The sequence below is a fragment of the Pseudorasbora parva genome, chromosome 10 (assembly GCF_024679245.1).
Source record: "Pseudorasbora parva isolate DD20220531a chromosome 10, ASM2467924v1, whole genome shotgun sequence".
NCBI lineage: Eukaryota > Metazoa > Chordata > Actinopteri > Cypriniformes > Gobionidae > Pseudorasbora > Pseudorasbora parva.
In genome coordinates, this window is record NC_090181.1 from 45,207,853 (window position 1) to 45,221,602 (window position 13,750).

General features: G+C 41.3%; 2 protein-coding genes across 3 annotated transcripts; one reads left to right on the forward strand and one right to left on the reverse strand.

The window, feature by feature from the left end:
* Positions 1 to 2,406: 2,406 nt before the first annotated feature.
* LOC137091630 (uncharacterized) lies at positions 2,407 to 5,845 on the reverse strand. Of its 2 annotated transcripts, none has more exons than XM_067456255.1 (4): positions 5,597 to 5,845; positions 3,997 to 4,170; positions 3,776 to 3,891; positions 2,407 to 3,700 (listed from the first exon to the last, which is right to left on the reverse strand). In XM_067456255.1, exons 1-4 carry the CDS (start codon positions 5,808 to 5,810, stop codon positions 2,552 to 2,554), a joined length of 1,653 nt encoding a protein of 550 aa, XP_067312356.1. In that variant the 5' UTR covers positions 5,811 to 5,845; the 3' UTR covers positions 2,407 to 2,551. The 2 variants fall into 2 exon arrangements, with proteins under 2 accessions (XP_067312356.1, XP_067312355.1); XM_067456254.1 differs by having other exon boundaries at positions 3,776 to 3,897.
* Positions 5,846 to 9,994: 4,149 nt separating this feature from the next.
* Positions 9,995 to 13,299, forward strand: LOC137091637 (uncharacterized). Its single transcript, XM_067456265.1, has 3 exons — positions 9,995 to 10,165; positions 10,267 to 10,382; positions 12,146 to 13,299. Exons 1-3 carry the CDS (start codon positions 10,030 to 10,032, stop codon positions 13,010 to 13,012), a joined length of 1,119 nt encoding a protein of 372 aa, XP_067312366.1. The 5' UTR covers positions 9,995 to 10,029; the 3' UTR covers positions 13,013 to 13,299.
* Positions 13,300 to 13,750: the final 451 nt, after the last annotated feature.

The window sequence follows — 13,750 nt, forward strand, 5'->3', positions numbered from 1 at the left end:
CCGGAGAGTAAAACTGCTTCAAATGTCTGTTGTTGGCTTTCGTCGCGTGAGTAAACATCAGTAAACGACACGATCGTGTATAACGTTAGTTAATTTATCAATGGAGCATGCGATCTATGGCGTGTGTTTAAATACATTTGTTTAGCTGACCACTATAGGTGTCAGTTTGTTTAACGTTATTTTAAAACCACCCAAACATAAACCTAGCGTTCTCACAAAGCGTGCTTCGTCATTCAAATGCGCTAACGGTTACTCCATTGTTGTTCTCTGTATACCGTTACGCTAGTCTGACGTGCAAAACCATTTTGCTTGCTACTGCTAAGGTTTAGTTGCATACAATAGTCCATAAACCGAATCATGTCCTCATAAACTGCGAGTAAACACACACAAATGTTGACAGGCCACTAAATACAGTCCATACCACAGAGACGGACGTCCTGCTGCTGCTGTTTCTCCTGTTCAGTTTATTTCAGCCTCCGGATCTGATTCTGGATCATATCTGTATTAGCTGAATCTGATTGATAGCCATGGTTTATGTAGGGTAGCGTTTTCTTCTCCATGCTTGAGGACGTCACCGCTTTGTGTGCGCTCGTAATTCTTTAGCTCCGCCCCCACGATACGCCTCCAGCCGCTCGTTTTTTTCCGGAAAGACTCGGTACAGCCTATATTTCTTTTATAAATATAATAAAACTAAAGACTTTTCGGAGATATGAAGGATGCAATACTACTTTATAGGTACTCAAGATTGACATGAGATTGACTGAAACTGGGTGTCTTTCCAAATCAGCACATAATTATTAAGCAAACAAAATCAAGTGGAACACAGAACATTAAAACATTTAAGAAGAAACAGCTGGTAGCATATGACAAGGAGTACATTATGACTGAAAGTATTGGGTGACCAAGTAGGTTTTGAGTTGTGATTTAGATATAGAGAGTGAGGTTATTCTTGCAGCAGAATTTTGAATGTATTGCAAGTGGAAGATAGAGTGCAGTGGTATTCAGTTTTAATTTGGAATTCAGCCAGGCTCTAAGCTCATTAAAACGTAAGTGATGTGGTATGGTGAAGAGTCAGGTCGGCAAGCAGTATATTGAATATCATCAGCATAACAGTGATGAATGAATGAATGAAGCATTTATATAGTGCTTTCATATGTACTACTGTACACCCAAAGCGCTTTACACTCACGTCAGGGGTCTCTCCTCAACCACCACCAGGGTTGACGCTGTAGCTTCACTGTGACGATGCGACGGCAGCCACAGTACAACGGCGCCAGTCCGCTCACCACACACCAGCGATAGGTGGAGAGGAGAGAGGGTGGTAGAGCCAATTCAGTGGATGGGGATTATTAGGAGGCCATGATTGGTAAGAGCCAATGGAGGGAATTTGGCCAGGACACCGGGGTTACACCCCTACTCTTTTTACAAGAAGTGCCATGGGATTTTTAATGACCACAGAGTGTCTTGGTTTAACCTCTCATCCAAAGGACAGTGTGATGGTTTCAACCATGTCGAAGGATAATCTCTGAAAGGCAGGAGAGTCATTTCTGACAAACTGCATCAAATGCTGAGCTGAGAACAAGTAGTAGGAGAATTAAGAAATTGCCGTAGTCACCAGAAGGCAACAGATCATTTACAACCTTAACCAAGCCTATTTAGTTTCATATTTAGGCTGTTTTCTTTAGAAGGCATTGCAAATTTTCCTACATGACAGCGGAAACAACTCGATATGGTCATTTTCAGCCATATAAGTTCAAGACAAACTATAAACTGTCTACTTGTGTAGACTCACAATAACAAAGGCTGTGGACTCAGGGAACCGATTTTACATGCACTCCACAGAGGTCTTTATTTCAAAAATATATTTTACTAAACAAAGTTTATGTTAAAAGCACTTCTAAATTAATTTCATATTTCTAACAAACTTTCAACCAAAAAAAAAATAACGCTACCACCATGCAAATTCAAACCTTTTGCTCCACTTTGTGGCAATAACCTGGCATCAGATGACAGTTTGTTTGGCCAGAAGACGAGACCAGGGTCTTTATTAAACGCAGAAGACAATAGAATTACAGGAATACTGGATTCTAAACACAAATGATCATGAAGACCTTGAAGATGAGGGAGAAACACCTCAGACATGGCCCCTCAAGTAGCCTATAAAGGGCTTTCCTTGCCATTAATGCTTGGATAACATCTTCCATTAAGAGTAATGGTTAGTGCGGTGGATGGGCTAGACAAACCTATCAACATAGGTGGCATAATGTTTTGGAATGACTAGAAAAAAAAAGTTTGTCACAACGGCAGCTATTGTCACTAGATTTTTTTGTAGAACTGCAGCATTTATAACAGGCACCTTGGAGTCAAAAAAAAAAAAAAACTTGAATTAAGAAACAAACTCCAAAAGTAAATCAATTTGATTTATTGAAAATTCAAGCGCTTTAGAACAGACTGAAGCAGACACATGTTGATGAGTAGGAACCACTTTGGACACAACATTAGCATTAAAGCAGGAAGAAAGCTTGTGCAGGAAAAAACGAGTTCTGAATATTCACGGGAAAGAGTCAGAGTCCACAAAAGGAAGGGCAAAAGGGTCTTTTTCATAGAGCATATGGTACGGTGGTGGCTCATTTTGAGGCTGGTTGCCTGACAGTCCACATGCGGCATCTGAGGGTGGAGGAGTTATAGGTGGCATGTTAGGAGGGTGCAATGGGTATTGTGAATAAAGCTGTTGCAAATAGATATAATAGTTGGGGAAAGTGTTATACGGAGGGAAAGGCTTTCCAGGGTAGATCAGGGGTTGTGGCTTCTGGGTTGTTGCTTGCAAAATTGATGGAGAGGTAGTAGGGATGACTGGATCTGGTTTCTTTGTGGGGTTTGGTTTGCCATGAGGATAGTAATAAGGGTAGTAATGTGGCCAAAAACCCTGGGGGTATCCTGTACGTTTAGGCTTCTGGGGTGGTGCTAGGGGAAAAGACGCAGTGGTGGGCATGGAGTTTGGGTTTTGTTGCTCTATGGGCTTTGGCCGGCCATAATGATGGTAATGAGGGTAGTAATTTGGCCTAAAACCCTCTGGGTATCCTGGATATTTAGGCTCCTGGGTTGGTGCTTGGGTAATTGATGTGGTGGTCATAATGGTTGGGACTGGTTTCTCTGTGGGCTTTGGTCGGCCATGATGATGGTATTGAGGATAGTAATTTGGCCTAAAACCCTGGAAGTATCCTGGACTTTGGGGCTTCTGGGTTGATGCTTGGGCAACTGATGTGGCGGTGGGCATAGAGTTTGGAACTGGTTTCTCTTTGGGCTTTGGTCGGCCATGATGGTAATACGGGTAGTAATTTGGCCAAAAACCCCGGGGTAAAACTGGAGTTTGAGGCGTCTGGGTTGGTGCCTGCACAACAGTTGGTTTGGGGGCAAGGCCTGTTGGAAATGCTTGAGGGTACCCAAGAGTTTGAGTTTTGGGCATTTCTTGGGATGTGGAGGTAGACTCTTTCAGGACAGTTTCAGAAGTAGAGGGTTTTGGCATTGGATCTGCTGCTGAACCGGGTGCATCAGGATAAGAGCGATACTGTAGAATTTGCAGATATGTCGGTGGATTAGGTCCCCGGAAGGGTTCGTTTTCAGTTGTAGAGCTCAACATAGGACAAGAAGCAACTGCAGTGTTTCCTTTCCATTGTATATGAACCACATAACGCCCTCCCTGAAAAACATCATGAACATCCAGGTTTGTCCTCTTACTTTGTGCTCACAATAAGTGGACTTGAAAAAGCAATACCTGTTGTATGACACCACATCCATCATAGGGTGTAGCATAGACAAGACCTCCATTAGTGGGAGTGGTTTGTCCACAATAAGTCGGCAGCTCGGTGAGAGAAACAGGAGCACCATTATCTGCGACTTACATAAAGGATTATAAAGTTATATTCCCCGGTAATTGACTTTTAAAACCAAGACAGCAATTAAGCTAGCATGAAATTAAACCAATGCACAGGTTACCTCGAGAAAGCTCAACTTGAGTTACTTCTGGACCATTAAGTTGCAACTTGATGAGATTGTTACCGCACTTCAGCTTTGGAGACAGGGCATCCAAGGCTACTTCAGAAGAACTGACTAGATGTCCTTGAATTCTCATTTTCTCCTGCAGTGCTGAAATTAAGGAGGTTTCCCGCACTAAAGACAGAAAGGATTTAGAAAGGCAACATGTGGAACTCCCACTTCGTTACACTAAACAAAACAGTGTGTATTAAGGGTGATTGGGACAGTTTGAATGTCCGCCTTGTTGTGTGATATGGGAACATGGTTCTGTGGTGAATCAGCCACAAGCATTTATTCATGATGAGGTAAAGTGGAAATACACACAACTATAATCTTTTCACTTTAGCACATTCAGAGTTTAGCTGGCAGAGCTAACAGTGTAGAAATGTGGTGTTTTGGAAGAAACGTAGGCCATTTATTAAAAATGTTGCTATTACTTAAATTAATATTGCAGGATATGAAAAATTACTTTTATAGAGACTTTGTATTTTCTACAGCTGTTTACATTTTTTTAAATTACAAATATAAGATTATATATGTTTTGTATATTTTAGAAGCCGTACACTCATGGTAATGAGGAGCATAGTTTTACCTATGACTACAATGATCTTACATTTAAATTAAACTGGTGTACAGTTAAACTACAGTCTATAAAACTGCTTTAAAGCCTGATCCCATCAATTAAGGACAAAGCTTTCTCTTTAAACGGTTCATGAACTTTAATAGATCTAATAAAATTTAACTAAATGTTATTTCAATGAGAACCTCACAAAAGATAGATATTAATGTCTTACATAAATTAGATGTTAACTCTTGAAAAATATGATTGTTTTTAAAAGGGTAGTTCAACCTAAAAAACGAATGATCGTTTAGTCACCCTAACGTCATTCCAAACCCAAATTAATTTTTCAGTGCAAGTCTTTTTTTGTTCATACAATATTCAAATGGTAGCCTAACCAAAACGGCTTGGTTGCCAACATTCTTCAAAATATATTTTGTTATTCTGTAAGTCATACAGGTTTGGAAGAACACGAGTGAGTAAATGACAGCATTTAAAAGCAGTACATTTAGTTTAGTGCAGCTCAAAATCAGTGCTTTACTGTCAAGTGCATTTCTGTGTGACAAAAGTGCAATATTAAGTTTCTACATTTGCCTTAAATTCGATAATATCTATAATTTTGTCCTGGTTCTAATTTTATGTTATTTACTCAAATTTAAAGGTCCAAACTCGAGCCAAAACCTTTATGGGAACTCATGGGCCGGATGGGCTGAGTTTGCCAGGGCTGAATTTTAGCCCCAGTTAAGCCCGGGAACGTTTCTTGCCATAAATTAAAGACATCAGCCCAAAACGACATTCCTGTAAACCATAATCCATTTGAACAGAACACATCATAATGAAAGGCAATATTTTATGCAGAATTCTCAGAAGTACTTCATTTTACTGATTTTGTAGAAATCAAACAGCAGTTAGGCTACACGGTCCCATTTGACGGCATGCTTCAGCCACCCTTAATTCACCCAATACAGCCAAATGAAATTAAATCAAGCGCTCGCTCATTACCTGCTACACTGGCGTCATCATCAGGGTACTCAAAATCAGCCTCATCAGCCTCATCAAACCACTCGTGATCTGGCATAAACCGTTCAGGTACAAACTCGCTCCCTCCATCCTTTGTTTCTTGCGTTTCAGATAATTGTAGCAAACTTCGGCACTCTATTAAAATAATGCATGTGAAAAACACGATCAGTTTTCCGCGTATTTCTCCACACGCCATCGCTGCTGGTTTGCATGTTCGAGTGGTATGCGCTTTTTTTTTTTAAGCTTTGGCATGTTCGCAAATTAACGCGCACCTGTGAAAACACCTGTTCCTTTTAATCAACACGAGATTCATTGGCTGGTCTAGGCTCTGTTTTTTTATTTTCTCCGAAAATCTGTTCTTTCTGGAGTCATTTGCATAGATTCCGCACTCTGGTTTAAGTAGGCTATATCACTTTATTTTTGTGCAATTTAATGCAAGTTTAATATGACAATTATATAATTTAAATAAAATAAAAAGGCAAATAAATTGGATCCTCATGCAATGCCCAGTGTGTCTTTTTCACCAGTTCTCACAATAAACTGTTTTTTTTCAGAGCCAGATTTGAGCTCAGCTGTGCATACGCGCATATTGGCGTTATTCATAGGACCTGAAGCCTCCCTCTCACTGCGTGTCCAATTTATAGCCTACAAATAAAAATAACTTCACGTTTTCTCAGTGGAGTTTTTGCGCGAACGTGTGTAGCCTGTAGGCTATTTAAAAAACAAATAATTTTAATAATAATTTTGGGAAGTTTATATGGACAGACCCTTGCTCCCTTGATTTTGACCGAGTGAGCGAGTCTACTTCATGTACACTTCAGGCAGCTTCATATAGGCTACCACAATGCAACAACTCTATGATATTTTTAAAAACATTTAAAACAACCCAAACACATCCATATAGAATGCTGCATTAAGCTATTTCGTAAAGGAAAAATAATAATAATAATAAAACAAATCCAAAATGGATTCCAAGTGATCAAGGGCTTAGGGCGTTCCAGTTCAGTCCATTGCAAAGTTTCCGCCAGTAGTGGGCACTCATGAAACGCAAGCAATGACGCACATCCGAGTGAACGAGACGGAGGGAAGTTTGCGAGTGAAGGGCATGATAAAAACGAACTGGAACGCAGCACTGGAACGCAGCACTAGGCCAGCCAATGAATCTCGTGTTGATTAAAAGGAACAGGTGTTTTCACAGGTGCGCGTTAATTTGCGAACATGCCAAAGCGTAACCAGCGCATGCCACGCGAACATGCAAAGTAGCAGAATGGCGTGTGGGGAAATAAGCGGAAAACTGATCGTGTTTTTCACATGCATTATTTTAATAGACTGCCGAAGTTTGCTACAATTATCTGAAACGCAAGAAACAAAGGATGGAGGGAGCGAAATTATACCTGAACATTTTATACCAAATTACGAGTGGTTTGATGAGTCTGAGTTTGATGAGGATGATTTTGAGTACCTCGATGACTCCAGTCGAGCAGGTAACGTTAATGAGCGATTGATGTAGGCTATTTTAATTTGGCTGTAGATGCATTGGATGAATTATGGGTGGTTGATTCTTCTTGGGACAGTGCTTTAAGTCTTTGCTAATTAAGAAATTGATAAACCTTGTAGGCCTATTAGACAACCATTGTGCTCTAAATTGTTTTTTCCCAACCTTTTCCGTTTGTGCAACTGCTAATTAACAACAAAAATGGCCGTGAACTAGCTGGAAGCACTTGATTCTGAAAATAGAAACCTCATAGTTAAACCATTTCTTTCTGCAGTAATGCACCATATTCATGTTTCCATAAGGTTTGTGCAGGCTAATTGTACCAGTTTATTGGTGATGAGGCTACCCAACCTTTCAACCAAATATTATCAAAAAAAGATGAACAGAAAAGGAAATCTTTGAATCTATGAATTAATGAAATCTTTATTTTTTGAAATTAATGAAATCTTTATTTTTTGAAATCTAATTTAAATCTTTGAATCTATGAATTAATCTTTGAATCTATGAATTAACTGGTGCTCACACAAGTCAATAAGACGTGCTGTCCCGATCACCCAAAGGTGGTGATACCAGCTGTTCCCTCTAGCGTTTGGAGTGCTGTTGAGTAGGTTCTTAACCATCTCTGATTGGCCATTGTGTTGAAAAGCTCAATATTATGTCTAAGCTCTCATAGAATTGTCAATGTCATTGATTATTGTAAGAAATCAGACCTATAGGCCTATTACCCTTTTGGAGCCAGAGCCTAGTTTCAAATTGGTTCTGTGTCTTTCCACACCCAAATAACCAGCTCCGAACCAGGAAAAGTGGTTCTTAAGTAGCACCAGAGCACTGCTGGACTAAAAAATAAGAACCGCTTGCGTCAGTGGCTGTGGGTGGGGTTACTGTGACCAACAAGATGAACACAAACTTGAGCTCCGCCATGTTTTTGTTTCTTTGTATGTTTTTAATAGCCGGGACCCGCTTTATATTAGGTGGCCTTAACTACTATGCACTAATATTGTAATTAATCATTTAATACAATGGACTTATTGTGTACATGCATGTTTTTACATTGTAGTTGCATTTTCAAAGTGACCTGCATGTAATTACATCTGTAATTTCTGTAGTTACATTTGAAATTACATCTGTAATTTCTGTAGTTACATTTGTAACTACACAGTTGGCACTTCCCTTATACTTAACCCTACCCTTAAACTGACCCACACCACCACACCTGTCCCTAACTCTACCCTTAAACTGACCCACACCACCACACCTGTCCCTAATTCTACCCTTAAACTGACCCACACCACCACACCTGTCCCTAACTCTACCCTTAAACTGACCCACACCTGACCCTAACTCTACCCTTAAACTGGCCCACACCACCACACCTGTCCCTAACTCTACCCTTAAACTGACCCACACCTGACCCTAACTTTACCCTTAAACTGGCCCACACCACCACACCTGACCCTAACTTTACCCTTAAACTGACCCACACCTGACCCTAACTTTACCCTTAAACTGGCCCACACCACCACACCTGACCCTAACTTTACCCTTAAACTGACCCACACCTGACCCTAACTTTACCCTTAAACTGACCCACACCTGACCCTAACTTTACCCTTAAACTGACCCACACCTGACCCTAACTTTACCCTTAAACTGACCCACACCACCACACCTGTCCCTAACTTTACCCTTAAACTGACCCTCACCACCACACCTGACCCTAACTCTACCCTTAAACTGACCCACACCACCACACCTGTCCCTAACTCTACCCTTAAACTGACCCACACCACCACACCTGACCCTAACTTTACCCTTAAACTGACCCACACCACCACGCCTGTCCCTAACTTTACCCTTAAACTGACCCTAACTTTACCCTTAAACTGATCCACACCTGACCCTAACTTTACCCTTAAACTGACCCACACCACCACACCTGTCCCTAACTCTACCCTTAAACTGACCCACACCACCACACCTGTCCCTAACTCTACCCTTAAACTGACCCAAACCACCACCACACCTGTCCCTAACTCTACCCTTAAACCGACCACACCACCACCACACCTGTCCCTAACTCTACCCTTAAACTGACCCTCACCACCACACCTGTCCCTAACTTTACCCTTAAACTGACCCACACCACCACACCTGTCCCTAACTTTACCCTTAAACTGACCCACACCACCACACCTGGCCCTAACTCTACCCTTAAACTGACCCTCACCACCACACCTGTCCCTAACTCTACCCTTAAACTGACCCACACCACCACACCTGTCCCTAACTCTACCCTTAAACTGACCCTCACCACCACACCTGTCCCTAACTCTACCCTTAAACTGACCCACACCACCACACCTGTCCCTAACTCTACCCTTAAACTGACCCACACCACCACACCTGTCCCTAACTCTACCCTTAAACTGACCCTCACCACCACACCTGTCCCTAACTCTACCCTTAAACTGACCCACACCACCACACCTGTCCCTAACTTTACCCTTAAACTGACCCACACCACCACACCTGGCCCTAACTCTACCCTTAAACTGACCCTCACCACCACACCTGGCCCTAACTTTACCTTTAAACTTTTTTGCAATACAATTTGAACACAGTAAGTACATTGTATATGGCTTATTCTGTGGTATTCAACCACCTGTTGTACAAGGGCCATCTAATGGTCACATGCCCAAATAACATTAGACTTCACAACAGTAATGTATCGTGTTGGACTGATGTTTGTAATTTATAGCAAGAAACCTCACCCAAGGCAGACACTCAAACTGTCCCAATTACCCTTAATACACACTGTTTAGTTTAGTTTAATGAAGTGGGAGTTCCACATGTTGAATTTGTAAAGCCTTTCAGTCTTTGGTGGTGGAAAACCTCCTTTATTTCAGCACTGCAGAAGAAAATGAGAACTCAAGGACAACTGGTCGGTTCTTCTGAAGTAGCCTTGGAGGCCCTGTCTCCAAAGCTGAAGTGTGGTGACAATCTTATCAAGTTGCAACTTAATGGTCCAGAAGTAACTCAAGTTGAGCTTTCTCGAGGTAACCTGTGCAATTTGGTTTACTAAAGTTTGTTAACTTTATTACGATCACCTCTTAATTGGAAGGAAGATAAAACTTTTAATCCTTTATGTAAATCACAGATAATGGTGCTCCTGTTTCTCTCACAAAGCTGCCGCTTCATTGTGGACAAACCACTCCCACTAATGGAGGTCTTGTCTATGCTACACCCTATGATGGATGTGGTGTCATACAACAGGTATTGCTTTTTCCATTCCACTTATTGGCCCTCATTTATCAATCTTGCGTAGAAACGGGCGTATATGTTGTCGTAAGATTATACTTGCACTCCTCTCACTGCCTGATTTATGAAACTGTGCGCGCCTCTGCAATCCAGGTGTATGCAATACCTGCCCTTGATAAATTAGGGGTGTAAGAAAATATCGATACACGTGAATATTGCGATATTATGTTTGGCGATACTGTATTGATATTTATTTACATCCAAGATTCGTGGCTTTGTGTTCGGTTTAAACCACAGACTGTATAACACCCAACCGCTAGATATCTATCAGAACATATAACGGACGCGGACCCGGAGAAGCGCAAGGTGAAAGTGCGCGCATCACATTAGCAAACCCAGCTCTCAAGACGATAGCATTATTCCGCTCCTGCAGTATACAGAGCTGAAGTGTGGACTCATGTTGGCTTCAGCTAAAAAGAAGCCACTAAGGAAATCGACAAGAATCATTTTGTTTGCAAAATAGGCCAAGTTATAATCTAATACTCGGGAAACACATTGAAACAGAGAGCTCGCTTAACATCCTGACATCACCCGTGCTGCTGAGAAGTGTTTCGATAGAATGTCCTGCACGCTTTCCTCTCAGTAACAATATAAACACACGCCAAAACTGACAGCGGTGGCAGGAGAACGAAAGATAATAGCGATGTGGATATGGATGCACCAGCTCTGCAGTTCAGTAACGTTACTTGAAATAGCACTTTATACAATAGACTGCTTTATAGAAAACAGCTTTAGGGTCCGATCACACAGAACGCGTTTTTCAGGTTCGAAAACGCGAGGCGCACTGCACTCCCTTTTTTGGTCGGCGTTTTTTCATTCAAAAATGAGCAGTGCGCTTTAATGTTTCTAGGCAACCCCCGAATCACCTGTACTGTCAGTCAAATCAATGTAATGGTCAACACAACAGAAGGCCCGCTTCTTCATTCATTCGATTGGACAACAGAAAATAAGCTCGATGATGTTGCGCGCTTTTCTGCTCAGAGTTGACTTTTTTTCAACTTCATGCGCTCTGAGCGCTCCTTCAAAAACGCGAGGCGCAGCAAGCGGTTTAAACACGAGGCGCCCAGGGCGCATAAGCAGCGCGCATAACGCTCTCTGCCAAACGAAATCCATTCAAAAAAATCACGCGTTCTGTGTGATTGGGGCTACTGTGTTAAATATAAAACAAACAGTCATTCAGTCATGAAATGGACTGCACTTTCTGTTGTTAAATAGCCACTGCTGTACTGTGAACCTTTAAAACATTTACACAAAGAATCCTGCAGTAACTTTACATTTCCCTCAACTTAGATTGCACATTGCATATGATTAGTGATATAAATTATACTGTATTAATTCAATAAAATACTTTGTCTCGTGTTTTAGGCTTATGGTTGTGTTCTTTATTCTGTTAAATTATTAAACACAAAAACACACAAAAAAGAAATATCGCAATATATTGCCTCTCTTACAATATCGCAATATATTGCAATATATTGCCTCTCTTACAATATTGCAATATATCGTAACCCCTGTATCGTGAAACGTATTGTATCGCCAGAGTCTTGGCAATACACAGCCCTATGATAAATGCTGCGGCTGAAAACGATCGTCATTAGAATAACACGCCCCTATGCAAGGTGAACGCTGGAAATTTGGTGTACGCACTTTTGATAAATGAGGGCCATTGTGAGCACAGAGTAAGGAGGACAAACCTGGATGTTCATGGTGTTTTTCAGGGAGGGCGTTATGTGGTTCGTATACAATGGAAAGGAAACTCTGCAGTTGTTTCTTGTCCTATGTTGAGCTCTACAACTGAAAACGAACCCTTCCGGGGACCTAATCCACCGACATATGTGCAAATTCTACAGTATCACCCGCCTCCTGATACACTCAGTTCAGCAGCAGATCCAATGCCAGAACCCTCTACTTCTGAAACTGGTAAAGAGTCTACCTCCACATCCCAAGAAATGCCCAAACCGCAACCTCTTGACTACTCTCAAGCATTTCCACAAAGACTTTGGCCTTACTATGACCCTCATTACCATTATCCTGGAAGGGTTTATCCCATAGCTAAGCCAACAGCCCTTCCCACCATACCAACTGTTATTCAGGCACTTACCCAGAAGGATCCAGGATACTCCCAGGATTTTTGGCCAAATTACTACCCGTATTACCATCATGGGCGACCAAAGCCCAAAGAGAAACGAGTACCAACCTCTATGTCCACATCAGTTGCCCAAGCACCAACCGAAAAGCCTCAACATCAAGGATACACCCAGGGTTTTAGGCCAAATTACTATCCTAATTACCATCATCATGTCAGACCAAAGTCCAGAGAGAAACCAGTTCCAACCTCTATGCCCACCACCAGATCAGTTGCCCAAGCACCAATCCAGAAACCTAAACGTCTAAGATACCCAGAGGGTTTTAGGCCAAATTACTACCCTCATGACAAACCAAAACCACCAAAGAAACCAGATACAGTCATCCCTGACACCTCTCCACCAAGTTCACCAAAGCGTATCCCTCCGTATAACACTTACCCAAACTATCCTCTCTATTTGCAACAGCTTTATTCACAATACCCAATTCAACATTCCTAACATGCCACCTATAACTCCTCAACCCTCATGTTCTGCATGCGGACTGTCAGGCAAGCAGCCTCACAATGAGCCACCAGAGTACCATATACTTAATGAAAAATACCCTTTCGCCCTTTCTTTTGTGGACTCTTGACCATTTCCAGTAAATATTCAGAATTTGTTTGATGTGCTGCACATGGTTTTTAAAGCGTTCTTCCTGCTTTAATGCTAATGTTGTAACATGAGAGTGTCTGCTTCACTCTGTTCTAAATCGCTTAAATGTTCAATAAATACAAATGTGATTTGGAGTTTTTGTTTCTTAATCCAGTTTTTTGGGGAAGCTAAGGTGCCTGTTAGTGAGGCAATGCAGCTTTTTATAATAAAAAAAAGTGTGAAATTGATACCCAAACACTAATCTAATTCTTTCCATTTCTGATACCAAAAAATGAAGTGGTGGATATTACAATATTTGTAGACAAGTTCAATGATGTGTATCTAACGAGAAAATTGACCAATTCAACCCATCCCACACAATGGGTCTCATTCACATGGCATAAGTGTGACATGTATGAATGATTTTAAGAACATCACACTTCACCTTTTTTCTCTCTACAATTATGAAAACATAGGAACAAGAGAAACCACATGTAGGGTGAAGTCAGCTAAAATGGGCCTAATAAGGTTGAAGCGTCATATCTCAATTTTTATTTTTGATTGGCCTGAGTTTATGGTAGGCAGAGTGTTGCATGAAGATAGTCA

Excerpts from the sequence above, each read along its gene's own strand:
- LOC137091637 (XM_067456265.1), top strand. The coding sequence starts at position 10,030 with ATGAGAACTCAAGGACAACTGGTCGGTTCTTCTGAAGTAGCCTTGGAG. Across the intron at positions 10,166-10,266 it reads TCAAGTTGAGCTTTCTCGAG|ATAATGGTGCTCCTGTTTCT; the intron begins GTAACCTGTGCA and ends TGTAAATCACAG. Across the intron at positions 10,383-12,145 it reads GATGTGGTGTCATACAACAG|GGAGGGCGTTATGTGGTTCG; the intron begins GTATTGCTTTTT and ends GGTGTTTTTCAG.
- LOC137091630 (XM_067456254.1), bottom strand. The coding sequence starts at position 5,810 with ATGGCGTGTGGAGAAATACGCGGAAAACTGATCGTGTTTTTCACATGC. Across the intron at positions 4,171-5,596 it reads TGATGACGCCAGTGTAGCAG|TGCGGGAAACCTCCTTAATT; the intron begins GTAATGAGCGAG and ends TTCTGTCTTTAG. Across the intron at positions 3,898-3,996 it reads TCAAGTTGAGCTTTCTCGAG|TCGCAGATAATGGTGCTCCT; the intron begins GTAACCTGTGCA and ends CCTTTATGTAAG.